We start from the raw sequence: 17,098 nt of genomic DNA, 5'->3' as shown, positions 1-17,098 counted from the left end.
AACTCATCAATAGTGAGTTTGATTAATCTTAGGTTTAATTACTCTGTTGGTCGTTATAGTTTTGTGAAATTTTTAATTAGGTCTCTATATATATTTTTTTAATTAGATCCCTGAATCAATTTTTTTTTAATTAAGTCCCTCTTAGTAGTAATTAGCTTAATTTTATAGGGACCTAACTAAAAAAAAATTGGTACAGAGACCTAAATAAAAGGAAAAAAAAGTGTAGGGACCCAATTAAAAAAAAATTAGTGCAAGGACTTAATTAAAATAAAGAAAAAAAAGTATAGGGACCTAATTAAAAATTTTGCGAAACTATAGGAACTAGTAGAGTAATTAAACCTTAATCTTATTCAAAATATGTTCTCACTTTATGGATTTTACTTTCATTTCTTTTATATGTGAAATTGATAAATATATCCTATCTCTTTAAAATACATCATAAATTTTTAAAGATAAGTATTCAAAATAAATATATTATATAAGTTCTTTTTTAAAATAAGGAGAGAATTTAAATTCAAAGCAGAATAAAAGGTCTTTTTCGTTGTCTTTCAGATAAACTTCTCGTTTACTGAAAAGCGCTGGGATCTACATCTAAAAAATAATAATATTTACAATAGGTGAGAACATCATCCTTTCGAGTTCTCACTATGATAATAAATCCAAATAGAGACTATGTAAAATGACATGAACCTGCTAGATAATCCTAATTCTCCAATCCCACAAAGTTCAAGCCTAGAGTTTATACTAACCAGAACATGGCAACTTGCCTAAGGGATTTTATTTTATCTATTTATCGCAGTTTTTCACAAACCTCTAGCACCACGTCTCATTAGGATCAATCCTTAGCCTCACCACCAGCAGTTTAAAAGATCTCTCAATTGTGCAAACACATACAAGACAATACAAGGAATACACAAATAGAGGGGATAGATAAAACAATTAGTTCAATTAGTATGTAGATACAATTATTCAACAAGGCAAACCAAATACAAAATGCACACCAAAATAATCCACACAAATACAAATGATGCATGTCTGTCCTATGGTCAATAAGCTCATATGTCGATTATAAGCCAAAACCCAACATGTCCAGTAGTAAACCCTGGATAGTCCCTCGATGCGTGCATCCCCAAAGCTCGTACTCATATGCATTCATCAATAGCATTGGAGAATTCATCCGGGAAGGACTAAGTGCCTGACCATATTTTGTGACGGAAGATCAACAAAGTCTCAATTCCGACCGAGAATAAAGGAGACAAAACCACAATCCTTGCATATTACCCCGGAAGATCAAATACTGACAAGGAGCAAGCGGGACAAAACTACAATCCTTGCATTTATCCCAAAAGCTCAAATATCAATCAAACTCATTCTCTTCATCCAATCATATCAACTCATTCTCATCTTCCAATCATATCATCAGCTCATTCTCATTATCAAATCATATCAACTCATTCTTATCATTCAATCATATAAACTCATTCTCATGATCTAATCATATCAACTCATTCTCATCATCTAATCATATCAACTCATTCCTACCATCACTTCTAACTCACTTCAACTCAATATTTTCCATCCCAACACTTTCTACCCTCTAGTTCACCGGCTATATACTGGTCATAGGATTTATGGAAGTTTAAAATGTTAAAAAAATTGTTTAAAGGCTTAAGATTCGCTCCAAATCCTAGAAACTTGTTATCGGATCTTAAATAGGGGTTACAGAAATAAAACAGCAGATTGGATGGATAAAAAGAAATAAAAATCATCATCTTTGAAAACAAGACAGTTGTGCATACGCATGCCTCGTGCATACACACAAGTTTTCTTTTGCGCGTACGCGTGGGACTCGCACGGAAAACATTCAATTCTGGAAATGCGAGTTGTGCATACGAATGCTTCGTGTGTACACACAACTCCACTTTTATGCGTGCGCATGAAACTCGCACGAAATTATTTCACTTCTATTACACCCCACATGCATACGCATGACCCTAGTTTTCTGCAACTTCTGCAGAATTCAGTTTTTTATACCCAATTTCAAACTCGTATAACTTTTTCTACAAATTTTTATTTTTCTTCATGCTTAGATGATTTTAAAGATCTTCCCACTAGCTTTAATTTAAGACAAATTTCACCCAAATTCAAATTTCAAGTGCCAAGTTATGACCCATTGAAGTTGGCTAAAAATATGATTTTACCAATTTCACATAATCCTTTAATTTCGTCCATTCTCAATTCAATTCAATCCTAACCTAGTTCAAAACTATTTCTATACATTCCAAATACTCATTCATCAATCCTCAACTATTCCAAGCCCAATTAACTCAATTCTAACTTATTTGACACATTCTATCCACTATATCATTCTCAACAACATACAACATTCATATATCCAAATTCTCAATCAACCAAAAATTAATCATCTCATTCTCATACAATAATTCACACCACTTACCTCTACTCATCAGTTAGGGGATTCCTCATCCTGTCACAACCTCCAACCCAATTTTCATAAATCACAATATTCATACATCTAATTCTTAATTAAAACTTCAACATGCATACTCATTTTCTTGCAACATAACACCAACATATATCATAATATCTAATTGTAACAATATCACATCACATTTCTCAATTTCATGTCAAAACACCTCAACCAACACAATACTCATGCAACCAATTATCCAAGCATATCAACAATAAATTCCATTCAACCTATCCTAGGGACAAGTAACCTAGGTTCTCACAAAACCTTACATAATGCCTACGGAAATCTAAAATTCGTACCTTAATATCGCAATTCCAAGCTTCCAAGCTCTCCCTTCCAAAATTTCACGAAGCCAAGCTTCAAAACAATTAATCTAATACCATATTATATAATTTGGCACAATATCAAAAACTAGGGTTTACATAGATTGATGAACCAAGAGGGAAAAAGAGTTTCTTACCTTTACCCACTGAAATTAGTGATGGATACAACCAAGAACACAAGTTAGAGAACTCTTATAACATCAAAATCAGAAAATCCTCAAAACCCAAGCTCGAAACACAAATTCAAAATTGAATAGAAAACTAGAGCTGAGATTTTGAGTTACTCACCAAACTAATCAGATAGAATTGAAGAGGATTCCGAGATGAACACGTGGCTATAATCGACTTGTCAATTAGAGTTCCGGAGCGAAAGTTGTGGAGGTTTAAAGTTGATGGTGGCTAGGGTTTCTCTTCTCTCCTTTCTCTCTTCCGATTTCATATCTCTCTTCTCAAATGGGGGATAAATGCTGAATTTGTTAATTGTTGTGGGTTATATATATATATATATATATATATATATATATATATATATATATATATATATATATATATATATATATATATATATATATATATATATATATATATATGTGTGTGTGTGTGTAAGTTTGGGCCCGGTAAGGTCCAATTTCATTTCTTTAGCCCGTTGGCCCAATTTCAGACCAAAATCTTTAAGATAAACGCATTAATTCATACCCTAAATATTTTTATTTTCTCAAATTATAAATATTAAATCCCTAATCCTTTTTTCGCTCGTATTAAATTTATTTATTAGTTGTCAATTAATTATTTAATATTTTGTGAGATTTTACATCCTCCCCATCTTAATAAAAATTTTGCCTTCAAAATTTCATAACTTGTGAATTACTCCAAGTAATCCTTCCTCATATCTGTCTCCAATTCCCATGTATGCTCCTCAAGGCCCGCTCGACTCCAAGTAACTATCCGTCCTTCTAATCCCTCCAACATAAATCAAATTGAACGCTCAAAACAATCCAAGTCTAATCACTATAGGTTGAGAAGTTAGTGTATGCATATGCAAATCAAAAGCTACCTCCGATACTTTTAATCCTAAACTTTCGATTTCATCAAAGACTATAAATGAACGTGTCATCCCAGTATCTTACAAGGTAGGTAAAATCTTATTACCAATCTCGTATTTACCTCGGTTTAGAGTCTCTGACCTAGCAACTCCATCTGTCGACACAGTGAAAACACGACCTTCCTGTTGAGCTCTTCCGACATTTTGATTCTTACTCTCTGGGAAATTTCACAACATATGACTGGCACTACTATAAGAGTAACATAAGTCCAAACTAGCTCTACACAGAGTAATAGGATGATAGCTTTTGCACCTCCTGTGTGGACAATTCCTAACCAAATGCTCTGGCGAACCACACTTGTAACATAGACTCATACCCAACCGGCATGGCTCATCCGGATGGTACCTTTCGCATCTCAGGCACTTCAAATTATTTGGTGGTGTCCTCGCCTAATCTCCTTTACCATGTCCCTGGCGATTGTTATTCCTTCGGTAATTGTTCTGACTCTAACGACGTGGAGAGACATAACCATTCCTTTTAAAATTCTGGCTCCTTGGAGTAATGTTCTTTTCTTGCTCCTTCTTGTAGAATTTTCGCAGTCACTCCTTGCCACCACAGTTCTTCTTGAGCATTCTCTTGTCACTTGACCCTTGTTGACCAACTCCGGAAAGCACCCTATCTCTAATGGTACCGCGATACTCAGAATATTATCTCCACCACTATGTCCATTACCACCTTCATTGTCATTTCTAGCTTGTTGTCCCATCCTATCCACTGCTCAGTTGGTTGTAGTAGCAACAACATTAATGGCAGCAGCAACGTTCTCCTTGAAGCTATGAAGTCAGTCAGACTACCTACAGGTATGATTTTCCTCATTATCTCTTGGTCCTCACCCTCGATCTCGTCCATGAGTTGCCATCCGGGGGCTATCCGCACCAAACAAGCGATATCAAGGTGATCAGTCACAATATCTCAAGTTAAGTGTTTCAAATTTCCAAAAGTATGCTCATGAACTTTGTGCTATGTTTATCAATCAGATCTCCCAAATAACATATAGACACGACTCAAAGTATGCTCAGGAGTATAAGCATCCCATTCCTCAGGTTCACAAGAATGAACTGCTCTGATACTATAATGTAACATTCTAACATTCATTGCCTTATACTTAAGTCATAGTTCAATTATGGTTTGGTTCTACGACACATGGCTGGGATATAAATACTTATGTATGGAAAGAAGTATTAAACTAGAAGCCTAAGAATAGATTTAAAACTCGAATAAAAGATAATTCGCCAATCGTTCACACTCAATACATGCATAAGCGCGTTAGAAGAAAGGTAGATAATTAAGAACTTGAAGGAAGAATAAGAGTAAGAGACGTATATAAGTATATATAAATATCTACTAGTCTCGGCCTGCGAAGATTAGACTGGCTAGAGTTACCACAATAAAACAGTTTAATAAACATACCCTATCTCTCCAAAATATAACATAAGCCTCTAAAGGCAAGTTTCAAAATAAATACATCAAATAAGTTCTTTTCCAAAAGGAGGAGAGAATCTAAATTCAAAGCAGAATAAAAGGTCTATTTTGCCCTCTTCCATATAAACCTCCCACTCACTGAGGAGCGTTGGGACCTGCATCTGAAAAATAACAATTTTCACAATGGGTGAGAAGATCATCCTTTCGGATTCTCAGTAGGGTAATAATTCGAAATAGAGACTATGTAAAATGACATGAACCCGCTAAGTAATCCTAATTTTTCAATCCCACAAGGTTCAGGCCTAGGGTTCGTACTAACCAAAACATGGCAACTTGCCTAAAGGATTCTATTCTATCGATTTATCTCAGTTTTCCAAAAACCTCCAATCACCACGTCTCATCACGAAAAATTCTTAGCGTCACCACCGCCAACATAAGAGATATCTCAGTTGTGCAAACACATACAAGACAATATAAGGAATACACAAATAGAGGGAACAGATGAAGCAATTAGTTCAATTAGCATGTAGATACAATTATTCAACATGACAAACTAAATACAAAATACACACCAAAATAATCAATACAAATGTAAATTATGCCTGTCCGCCCTATGGCCAATGAGCTCATCTGTCTGTCATAAGCCAAAAGCCGACATGTCTGGTAGCGAACCCTGAACAGTCCCTCGGTGCGCGCATCCCCAAAGCTCATACTCATATTCATTCATCAATAGCATTGGGGGATTCATCTGGGATGGTCTAAGTGTCCGGCCACATCTTGTGATGGAGGTTCAACAAAGTCTCAATTTTGACCGGGAGCAAGCGGGACAAAACCCACAATCCTTGCATATTACCTCGGAAGCTCAAATACCAACCGAGAGCAAGCGAGACAAAATGACAATCCTTGCATCTACCTCGGAAGCTCAAATATCAATGAAATTCATTTTTTTCGTCTAATCATATCAGCTCATTCTCATCATCCACTCATATCAGCTCATTCTCATCATCCAATCATATCAACTCATTCCTGCAATCACTTCTGACTCACTTCAATTCAATATTTTTCTTACCAACACTTTCTACTCTCTAATTCACCAGTTCTATACCTGTTATAGGATTTATGAAAGTTTGAAATGTTAAGAAAATGGTTTAAAGGCATTAAATTCATTCCAAATCCTAGAAACTTGTTATCGAATCTCAAATGAGGGTTACAGAAGTGAAACAGTGGATTGAATAGGCAAAAATAATTAAAAATCATCATCATTGAAAAATAGAACAATTATGCGTACGCATGCCTCGTGCATACTCACAAGTTCCCCTTTGTCGTACACGCGGAACGCGCACAGAAAACATTCAATTCTGGAAATGCGGGTTGTGCGTGTACATGAAACTCACATGAAATCATTTCACTTCTGTTACACCCCTCATGCGTACACATGGGTCATACGTACGCATGACCCCGGTTTTCTGCAACTTCTACATAATTCAGTTTTTTATACCTAATTTCAAACTCTCATAACTTTTTCTATAAAATTTTATTTTTTTCATCCTTATATGGTTTTAAAGATCTTCCCACTAGATTTAATTTAAGACAAATCTTATCCAAATCTGAATTCCAAGTGTCAAGTTATGGCCCATCGAAGTTGGCTAAAAATATGATTTTACCAATTTCGCATAATCCTTTAATTTCATCCATTCTCAATTCAATTCATTCCTAACCCAGTTCAAAACCATTTCTACACATTCCAAACACTTATTCATCAGTCCTCAACTATTCCAAACCTAATTAACTCAATTCTAACTTATTTGACACATTCCATCCACTATATCATTCTCAACAACATACAACATTCATATATCCAAATTTTCAATCAACCAATAATCAATCATCTCATTCTCATACAATAATTCACACCACTTACCTCTACTCATCAATTAGGGAATTCCTCACCTTATCATGACTTCTGGCCTAATTTTTACAAATCACAATATTCATACATCCAATTCTCAATTAAAACTTCAACATGCATACTTATTTTCATGCAACATAACAACAACATATATCATGATATCCAATTGTAATAATATCACATCATACTTTTAAATTTCATGTCAAAATACCTCAACCAACACAATACTCATACAACCAATTATCCAAGTGTAACGACTCAACTTCCAACACGTCATGATCGTACTAAAAGTAGGGCGTTTCTAACCTAATTCCATTATTATCAATTTAATATTGAGCCTTTACGCAATAATCTGTCGACAGTTTTTCTAAAATGTTAAAACTTTTCCATCAAGAACAAATAACGCATATTCACATACTTAATATTAATAATACATTATAATATTACATATAAAACCAACTACAAAACTGATGCGTGAGCATTTTATGCCCTTTTTTCCTTCATTTTTTAGTTATTTTTAGTTAGAATTTATTAATTTTTATTATATTTTAGTGCAAAAATCCTCTTTGGATGCTATTTTGAGTTGTTTTGGTGTTTTTATGATTTCAAGTGAAATTCAGGTGAATTTGGTAGAGTTCTGTGCAAAAAACAAAGGAAGAAAGTAGATGTTGTCAACCCTGACCTCCTTGCATTTCAACGAGCATAACTTGAGCTACAGAGGTCCAATTAACTCGGTTTCAATAGCTTTCCAACAATATATAATATTCTATACTTTTTTTCTGAATCACTGCCAAATCTGGCGCTAAACGCCTGGCGTTTAGCGCCCAAGAGGGACAGAACCAGCGCCAGAACTCCCTCTGCCGACGTTAAACGCCCAGAAAAATGCCAGAAAGGGGCCAAATATGAGTCAAACTCACCCAAGGGAGCATCTTTAGTGGGATTTAGCTTTTAGTTGTTATCTTTTATCTTATTTAAGTTATTTTTAATTACAAACAAAATCTTTTGGATTTAGAATTGAATATTTTATTTTAGTATCAAATAAAATTAGGGTAATATAAAAGGAAAAAGATCGCTTGTATTCAGATCTTCTTTCTTTCGCACGTTTTCTGAACCCTATTTTCTCTGTAAGTCATGAGTAACTAAACCTCCTTGTTAAGGTTAGGAGCTCTATTTATTTCTATGGATTAGAACTATTATCCTTCTATTTTAATTAATATTTTGATTCAATTCTAAGGATTGTTTTCGTTTTTAATCTTATAAATTTGGGTGGAACGGGAGTATGACCCTTATTCTACTTGTGTTCTTGTGATTCTCGGGAGAGTTATCTCACTTGAACTATAACTTAAAAATAAATTCCTCCGAAACTGCTAATTACATGAACTAATTGGGTGATGAATCCATATTTGATGATAAATTTTGGACTGAATTGAATAGATTTCATCATATAAACTCACATTTATTCACCTAAATAGCATACTTTTGTGTTTTCTCTCTAAATTATGTCTAATTGTGAAAATATGCTCTTTTGTACTTAATTTAATCAATTTTATTCCACTTTCATTCCATTCGATGCCTTGATATTTTTTATGAGTGATTTCAGGTGTAATAGATAGGAATAACTTGATAAGAGTGGAAGAAAAGCATGAAATTGGAAGGAAACATAGAGAAAACAAAGGAGAAAAGCATTCGAGAGTGTGCGCACGCACAACCACTTGTACGTTCACACAAGATGAGGATCGGCAAGTGTGCGTAAGCACACACCTGTGCGTACCCACAAGTACCAGCGCGTGACTTCATTAAAAAGTCACGTGGCTCACGAATTGATAGGATTAGAGGCCCAAATCTGATGGCCTAGATCTCATATGGAAGGGGCAAGCTTGAGGACACCATACCACCATACCATTAGGAACATTATTAGATAGTTTTAGAAGCTTTTAGTTTTAGTTTCTCTTAGGTTTTTTTCTCTCAACTTTTTAAAGGTTTAATTAGGGTTTATATTACAAGTGCAAATTCCATTTTGATGTTGGATTCTAGCTTGCTTCTATTGTAAGTATTTCTTGATTTTATCTTTAATTTTAATACTAGAGTTATACTTTCTTATAGTTTAAGCTACTTGTTTATATATACATACTTTTGCAATTTTGATTTATAGTTGATGAATTTGATGATTATTGGTTATTACATGTTTATTTGAGTTACTATTGTTGATCTAGTTCATTAATTGCTCATAGTTTCAAGAATTTTTACAATATGGTTATATTTTGTGATTATGCCCACTAAGTGTTTGTGGAAATGTCAATTTTGAATATGGAGTAGATTTTCACTCCTTGGCTTGGGGAAAATGAGTATATGGGATAGTAAAGTCATAATGTCTGACATTAAGTGATAATTCTTGAATTGTTAGTTGTTCTTATTTTCACTAACGCTAGCTTTTTACTAAGATAATTAGTAAGTTAGCTAGGATTTGTGGATTAAGAATAATTACGCTCACTTGAGTTACTCTTCGATGTTAAGGTTTGACTAGGAGAGATTAATCTATTATAATGATCATATTTGTGATTATGACAAGGAAGGATTCCCTAACTCAGCCCAAGCCAAGGTTTCCTTTATATTTTGAACCACAATTCCATCATTTTGAGCTTTACTTGTTCTTACTACATTGATAGTTTTTTAATGCATTTATTAGTTTATTAATTACAATTTTGATTGTTCTTTAATTTCTTTAATTGTTTGCTTCATTATTGAACCCCCGATTTGACAACTAACTTGTGCACTTGTGGTCACTAGTTTTCTTGAAAAGACGACCCGAGAATTAAAACTCCTGGTTTATATTTGTTTTAAATTGTGACATCTTTTATCTAAACTTTGGTCAAGGGTCGCTTTGTCGGTTGGGACTATACTTAAAATGCAATCTTCATTCTTGAAAAAATTTCTAACCGACGATCCGGCCCTCACCATTGGGATATATAACATATAATACTGTTAGTCTTGGGTAATTAGGATTTTTGTGGCCATAAACTAGTTTTTGAACTTAACCCTCTAATTGGAATTAAGTGACCACGGGAGTGGCGGTTAATGAAGGTTAGAGGAAACTAAATCACTAAGGGATTAGGGTTTAGTTATTTACATTTTGCCATAGAATGAATCATTCTTTGTTAAAGTAGTTGGTAAAACATTTTAATCCGAAAAAGTAAACATCTCCGAGACCTTAACTATTTTCTCACACTATTTTCACACCTATTCTTAATTGCTTATTTATTGTTTTATGCGATTACAACTCACCAAACCCCTTTCTGAAAATTATACAAGATAAAACAATTTGACACAATATCAAAAACTAGAATTTACATGGATTGATGAAACAAGATGGAAAAAGGGTTCTTTACATTTATCTACTAAAATTCGTGATGGATACCACCAAGAACACAAGTTAGAGAACTCCTATAACATCAAAATCACCAAAAATCCTCAATATCCAAGCTCAAAATGCAAATTCAGAATTAAATAGAAAACTATAGCTGAGATTTAAAGTTATTAACCAAACTATTAAAATAGAATTAAAGAGAATTTCAAGACAAATATGTGGCCATAAACGGCTCGTCAATCGGAGCTCTGGAGCGAAAATTACGGATGTTTGAAGTTGATGGTGGCTAGAATTTCTCTTCTCTCTTTTCTCTCTTCCAATTTCGTGTCTCTCTTCTTAAATGGGAGAGAAATAGTAGATTTATTAGGTGTTGTGGGTTATATACGTGTGGGCTTGGGTCCGATAAGGCCCAATTTATTTTCTTAACCCGTTGGCTCAATTTTGGGCCAAAATTTTTAAGATAAACGCATTAATTTATACCCTAAATATTTGTATTTCTCCAAATTATAAATGTTAAATCCCTAATCCTTTTTTCTCCCATTTAATTTACTTATTAATTGTCAATTAATTATTTAATATTTTGTAAAGTTTTATATGATGGTTTGTTCCTATATCTGTGTCTGGTAGCTAGAAAACATCACTCAAGGTTAAAGGTGTTGCAAGGTATATTTGAGAATTGTGATAAGACGGTAAAGGATAAGCAAAGAAGTTAATGCAGTTGAAGGTCTCGAAAAAAGATTTTTTTGTTGGAAATTCTGATCGTAATTATGGAAGCAAAATAAGGTAACGTGTTCAATTCTATTACAGGATTCTTGGTTGAGGTCTTAATTCACCTGCAGACGGTTATTAGGTGAAAGAGGAATAAGATTCATCGGTTGTTGTTAGATGATGGAACCTGGGCTACTGAGACGCATGTGCTTGAGAAGGAAACAAATTTTTTCTTTCAAAAAAATTTTTTCTACAAGGGAGAATATTGATCTGAATGCTTTGGGAGATTTTTTATGCCCTTTTCTTAGTAATGAAGTCTGTCAAAGATTTGTTGAATCGATAGCGTTAGAAGAGGTGAAAAGTAGTGTTGTAATGACCATGAATTCTTTCAAAGTTTTAGGGTTGGATAATTTTCAAACTCTGTTTTATAAAGAATTTTGAGACTCTCTTAATTGTGGGTATAACATCCCAAGATTTTAAAAAATTAAATAATGAATTATTCATGATTTATTATTTTATTTAAAAAAATATTTTTTTAAAAATAATTAAATTAAATTTTATAATATTTTAAATTTAAAATTTATTAAAATTTTTAAATATTTTTTATTATAAAAAAATATTTTTAAAAAAATAAAAGAATTATTATTATTATTATTATTATTATTATTATTATTATTATTATTATTATTATTATTATTATTATTTTCCTTGCCCGAAGGCCATTAAGGAAGTAGTAAAGAAAGAAAGCCAACAAGTGGCTTGAATTCAAATATGTATATATAAACATATATGTAAACTCATGACACCAAATCACTTCTTATCATATTAATCATCATCATTATCCTTCATTCTCTCTTGGAACCGAACCTTTGAGAAAAAGAAAAGAATGGGAGCCGAGAGAGAGAAAGACCGTAACCCATGAGCCTCCAATTTTCGGCGATCGATTTCTTAAGATCCGTAACTCCAATAAAATATCTAATCCGATAAAAGTGTTCGTATCTTTCTTCTCTACACGTTGGCGTTACTTTTGTTCGGTAGAAGCTGACGGTGATATAACTTCTATTCCTCTTGAGTTTGACCAATTAGAATTCTAGGAAGCATAAAAGATTTCTGACGTTTTCCTCTTCAGCAGCTCGGTTAGAAAGCTTCTCCGGAGATTCCATTGTTGTGATTTATGCACGGAGGTAAGGTTTTGATAATTTTATAATAATTAAATATGAATTTGATAAGTGAACATTGGTTTGATTAATTATTGTTTGAGTTTGAATGAGTTAATGTTGAATTATTGTTGTTTGCTTGAGATTTTGGTTCGGCTATGTATGAACATCCAGTTGGGGTGTTTTGATTATTTTGGGAGTCAAAAATAGATTTTCAAAATAAAACTTTAAAAATTATATTAGCTAATTTTGAATTATTAAAGAAATGATTATGTTTTGAGTTTTATCGAGAAAAGTATTATGTTTGAATTTGATTATCAACAAAAGGAATTTAATGAAAGAGAAATGGATTTGAATTGTTTTTAAAGAGAGATTTTGATATTTGAAAAACACCTGAACAGTACACAAGGGTTGCAGTGTTGTCTCACTTGTTCCGGGTATGAGATGAGGAAGAAGAATAATAAACACTGAGTTTAATTATGGAGTTTCGAATGAATATGAAAGAATTGAAATGATAACGAAAGTAACAATGAATTTTGAATGTCATACTTGGGTAGTAGTAAGGATTGTCGTTCGTCCCGCTTGCTCCAAGTTAGTGATTATGACGCCTGGATAGTAACAGCAGTAGTAAATTATTCCACTTGCTCCAAGTTGAGCTTTTAAACACCCGCTTGGGTAGTAGCGGTAGTAGTGGTTCTTCCACTTGCTCTGGGTTAAGCAGGTAGTAGTAAGGGGGTTGTAGCTTAAACCCATTTGCTCCGCAATGGGTATTGCTGTCCATGGTTAGCTACCAGGACGTGTCGGGTTGGTTATATAACCGACAGATGATATCATTAGACATAGGACAGACATGCATCATACTTGTTCGCACATATTTATTTGTGATTGTATTTTCTATGATTGTGTGTGCTGGTGATTGGATTCTATGTTCTGTAATTGCTAAGTTGGCTTATACTTTATTGACTAAGAACATAATGAAACGAACTAACTTCTAACCCCGACCCTATTAAGAACTCCACAGTTCTTACCCCCTATTTTTATCCCTTTTCAGCTACAGGAGCATAGAAGATTATGTTTACAAGTTGAGTTGTTAGATTTTATTTTTCCCTCGTCGTTTATTGTTTTTAGCTTTTAGAGGGAATAGGACTTGTATTTGAGAATCTTGAAATAAGTCTATGTATATAATGTTATGTGAATATATATCTTTGTGATTAAGTGATTAAAAGTAAAAACTATTTCATTTTCTTAATTAAAGTTTTAGTTCGTATTCGCAAAGGCTCAATATTAAATAAAGATAGTATAGAATAAAAAGGTTTAGAGGTAAGTAACGTCTGAGCTTTTGGTACAATCATGAGTTGCTAAAGGTTAAGGTGTTACAGTGAGGTTAGTTAAGAGAGCCATTGAGGGTGAGACTTTAAGTCTTTCTATTTTTGAGGCCTTCATTGTTCTGATTCCTAAAGTGGAAGCACCTTTTTCTTTAAGAGATTTTTGTCCCATTAGTTTATGTAATATTCTTTACAAAATTATTTCAAAAGTTCTAGTGAATAGGGTCAGACCGTTTCTTCTGGAGATCCTTGGTCCGCTTCAGGGTGGTTTTATCCTGGAAAGAGGAACTACGGAGAACATCATTGTTTCACAGGAAATTATGAATTTCATGAGGAACACTGAGTCTAGAAAGGGGACTTTGACTTTCAACATTGATTTAGAAAAAGCTTATGACAAAGTCGATTGGAGATTCCTTGAGGCTTCTTTGGTCAGATTTGGTTTTCCGAGTGCTACTATTAATCTTATTATGGCCTGTGTAATGTCATCTTCTTTGGCTATTTTGTGGAATGGTGATAGACTTCAGAATTTTAACTCAAATAGGGGTTTGAGGCAAGGGAATCTCATATTCTCATATCTTTTTGTGCTTTGTATGGAGGCTCTTGCTTGTTTTATTACTCATCGGATTTCACAAGGCTCGTGGATACCAATGTCGGTTTCCAGGGATGGCTCTAAAATCTCCAATTTGATGTTTAATGATGATCTCCTGCATTTCTGTAAAGATACAAAAGCTCATGTGGAGGAGGTTATGCAGACTATGGATTTATTCTCCAAAGCATCAGGATTGAAAGTGAATCGTAGTAAATCTAAGACTCAATACTCAAAGAATATTTTTGGAAGAAGGAAAGAGGTGCTCTCAGAAGTTTCTAATGTTCATTTTTGTTAGGATTTGGGAAGATATCTAGGGGTGAATATTGGGCATGAAAGGTCTTCCAAGAGGACGGCTCAGAAAATTATTCAGAAGATTCATAAGAAACTTGCTAGTTGGAAGGGGTGTTTGTTGAATAAGGCAGGAAGACTTTGTTTGGTTAAATCAGGAATGGCTTATATTCTGGTTTACAACATGCAAATTGCTCTTCTTCCGAAGTATGCTTGTGAAAAGATAGATTCTTTGATGGGACAATTCTTATGGAGAGGTCAAATAAATGGGAGAGGGTTGTCGTTGGTTAAGTGGGATGTAGCTATAACTCCTAAAAGGACAGGTGGTTTGGGTGTTAGAGATACCCACTTTGCTAACGTGGCATTTCTTGAAAAATTGGTTTGGATTGCTTCAATAATAGAGACGATCTGTGGGTTTAGGTTGTGATGCATAAATATCTCCGAAATGCGACATATCTTGGTAACAAAAATAGTTAGAATGCTTCGGCCATTTGGAAGAACATTCTTAAAGCATATGATGCTCTTAAGGATGGGTTTAGATGGAATATTAGGGATATGCAACAATCCGTATGATATGATCAGTGGACTCCATTTGGAAGGTTTTGTGATCTTGTTTCCTATGTTCACGTATTTGAGTCAGATTTTGTAGTGGCGGATTTTGTGGCATGATAGATATTAGGAGGTGGATAAACTTGCAACAACAATTTCTCTTAAGGTCAAGCAATTCATTCGCTATCTGTACCATCCGACTTTAGCTGACATGAAACTCGGTTGGAGTTAGTGGCCTACAAGGACAAAAGGGTATAGTACAAGAGAAGGTTATCGTTGGTTGTTGAAAAATTAAATTGATTTGGAATGAAAATAGGAACTAAAACTAGCTTTGGCACTTGAATCTTCTAAAAAAGATCAAATTAACTATGTGGTTTGGTTTACATAACGCTTTTTCGACAGATATTTTTCATTTTAGGCAGCATCTAGCTAGTTCAGTTATGTGACAGAGATGAAATGCGGCTCCGGAGATAATAGAACATTGCCTTAGAGGCTGTGTAAATTCCAAAGTAATTTGGCAAATGCTAGATCCTCAAGTTTTTGACTCGGTTAAAGGCATCTCTATTGAAGCCTGGTTTCGAAAGGTCATGTTCGGTAATGAGGCCTTTTTTGGGGCCGGAGTGTGGTAGTTGTGGATGCATATATGCAATGATATTTTTAATATTGAAAATCATTCGATAGATCACAAGGTGATTGCTCTCATCAGAAGCACTATCATAGATCTAAGGTTATATATGAACAGTTGTCCTTCTTTTAGTACCTGCAAGAACCGATTGTACGGAAACCCCTTGTAGGTAATAGTTTTAAAGTTAATTGTGATGTTAGTTTATTTCCTGATTTGAGCTTGGCTAGTTTTAGTTGTCTTATTAGAGATTCTAGTGGGAGTTGGATTGCGGGTTGTTCTGGTAGTTCTCCTCCCTGATCTATCATCCAATGGGAGATTTTTGCAGTTTGAATGAGCCTTATTTTAATTTGGGATTGCAGATTAAGAGACATAGTATGTGAAATGGATTGTTTAGACATTCTGCACCTATTGCATGACTCTGCTGGTGGGTACAAGTCTGAAGTTGTTGATTTAGTTAACAAGATTCAGGAGCTGTTATCAAGACCTTGGTATGTACAATTCGATTGAATATGTAGGAAGCAAATAAAGTTGTAGATTAGATGGCTAGATATGGAGCTAGAAGTAATTCTAATAATGTTATTTGGTTTGAGCCTTGTGAAGTTCTCCAACAAATCATCATCTCTGATTTAGGATAGGTGTTTTATTTTGTTTTTTCTTTGATTGTTTTGACACCAAAAAATGTTCCACCATGAAAGGAGCTATCATTGCTACCTTTTCTTCCACCAAAACTTTGATTGAAAGGAGGACAAAGATATTGAGACGTTATTTTTGTATAACTGGCTTGAATTGTACCAAGTTTAGTTTTTCGAAACCTCTCAGACATGTTTTCATGTGCAAGGAGAGACATTGCATATTTCTAAGCTCATCGGTTATGATGACTGAGATATGATCTTCCAAGAAGAGTGTATAATCAATTATAGAAAGAACGTCCACAATGGTTTGAATCTTCTTAAGATAATCTGTTGAGATATCTTATTTCTTTACAAATTTTGGTTGAGTCTTGAGTTTCTGGATTTTGATTTTGGAAATCTTGATAAAATATTCATTGATCTTGTCCAAATTTGATATGTACAGAAACAATCAAGTATTTAATTTCATCACTTTTTAAAAATAGGTTCTACAAAAGTGAGTAACCAGATCATTAGGTAGTGATCTTTTACCTTTCTCTCTTTGCATGCTTTATAGCAGCATTATTTTCAAACTTAGCAAGAGCTTTGTCTTAGATGATCTCTTAGATTATTG

At 33.9% G+C, this 17,098-nt stretch overlaps 1 protein-coding gene across 1 annotated transcript; it reads left to right on the top strand.

The window, feature by feature from the left end:
• The first annotated feature begins 14,125 nt into the window (after positions 1-14,125).
• On the top strand, positions 14,126-16,363 carry LOC148568930 (uncharacterized). Its single transcript, XM_088484827.1, has 4 exons — positions 14,126-14,593; positions 14,690-14,889; positions 15,323-15,397; positions 16,216-16,363. Exons 1-4 carry the CDS (start codon positions 14,126-14,128, stop codon positions 16,361-16,363), a joined length of 891 nt encoding a protein of 296 aa, XP_088340953.1.
• Positions 16,364-17,098: the final 735 nt, after the last annotated feature.

The sequence above is a fragment of the Arachis ipaensis genome, chromosome B4 (assembly GCF_059453495.1).
Source record: "Arachis ipaensis isolate K30076 ecotype BB chromosome B4, ASM5945349v1, whole genome shotgun sequence".
Classification (NCBI taxonomy): domain Eukaryota; kingdom Viridiplantae; phylum Streptophyta; class Magnoliopsida; order Fabales; family Fabaceae; genus Arachis; species Arachis ipaensis.
Note: the sequence above shows the minus strand (reverse complement) of the source record. Positions and strands in the feature narration are given on the sequence as shown.

Coding starts and splice junctions, on each gene's coding strand:
- LOC148568930 (XM_088484827.1), top strand. CDS start 14,126: ATGAATTTCATGAGGAACACTGAGTCTAGAAAGGGGACTTTGACTTTC. Junction 14,890..15,322: donor CAAATTGCTCTTCTTCCGAA/GTATGCTTGTGA, acceptor TATTTGAGTCAG/ATTTTGTAGTGGCGGATTTT. Junction 15,398..16,215: donor CAACAACAATTTCTCTTAAG/GTCAAGCAATTC, acceptor TTGGGATTGCAG/ATTAAGAGACATAGTATGTG.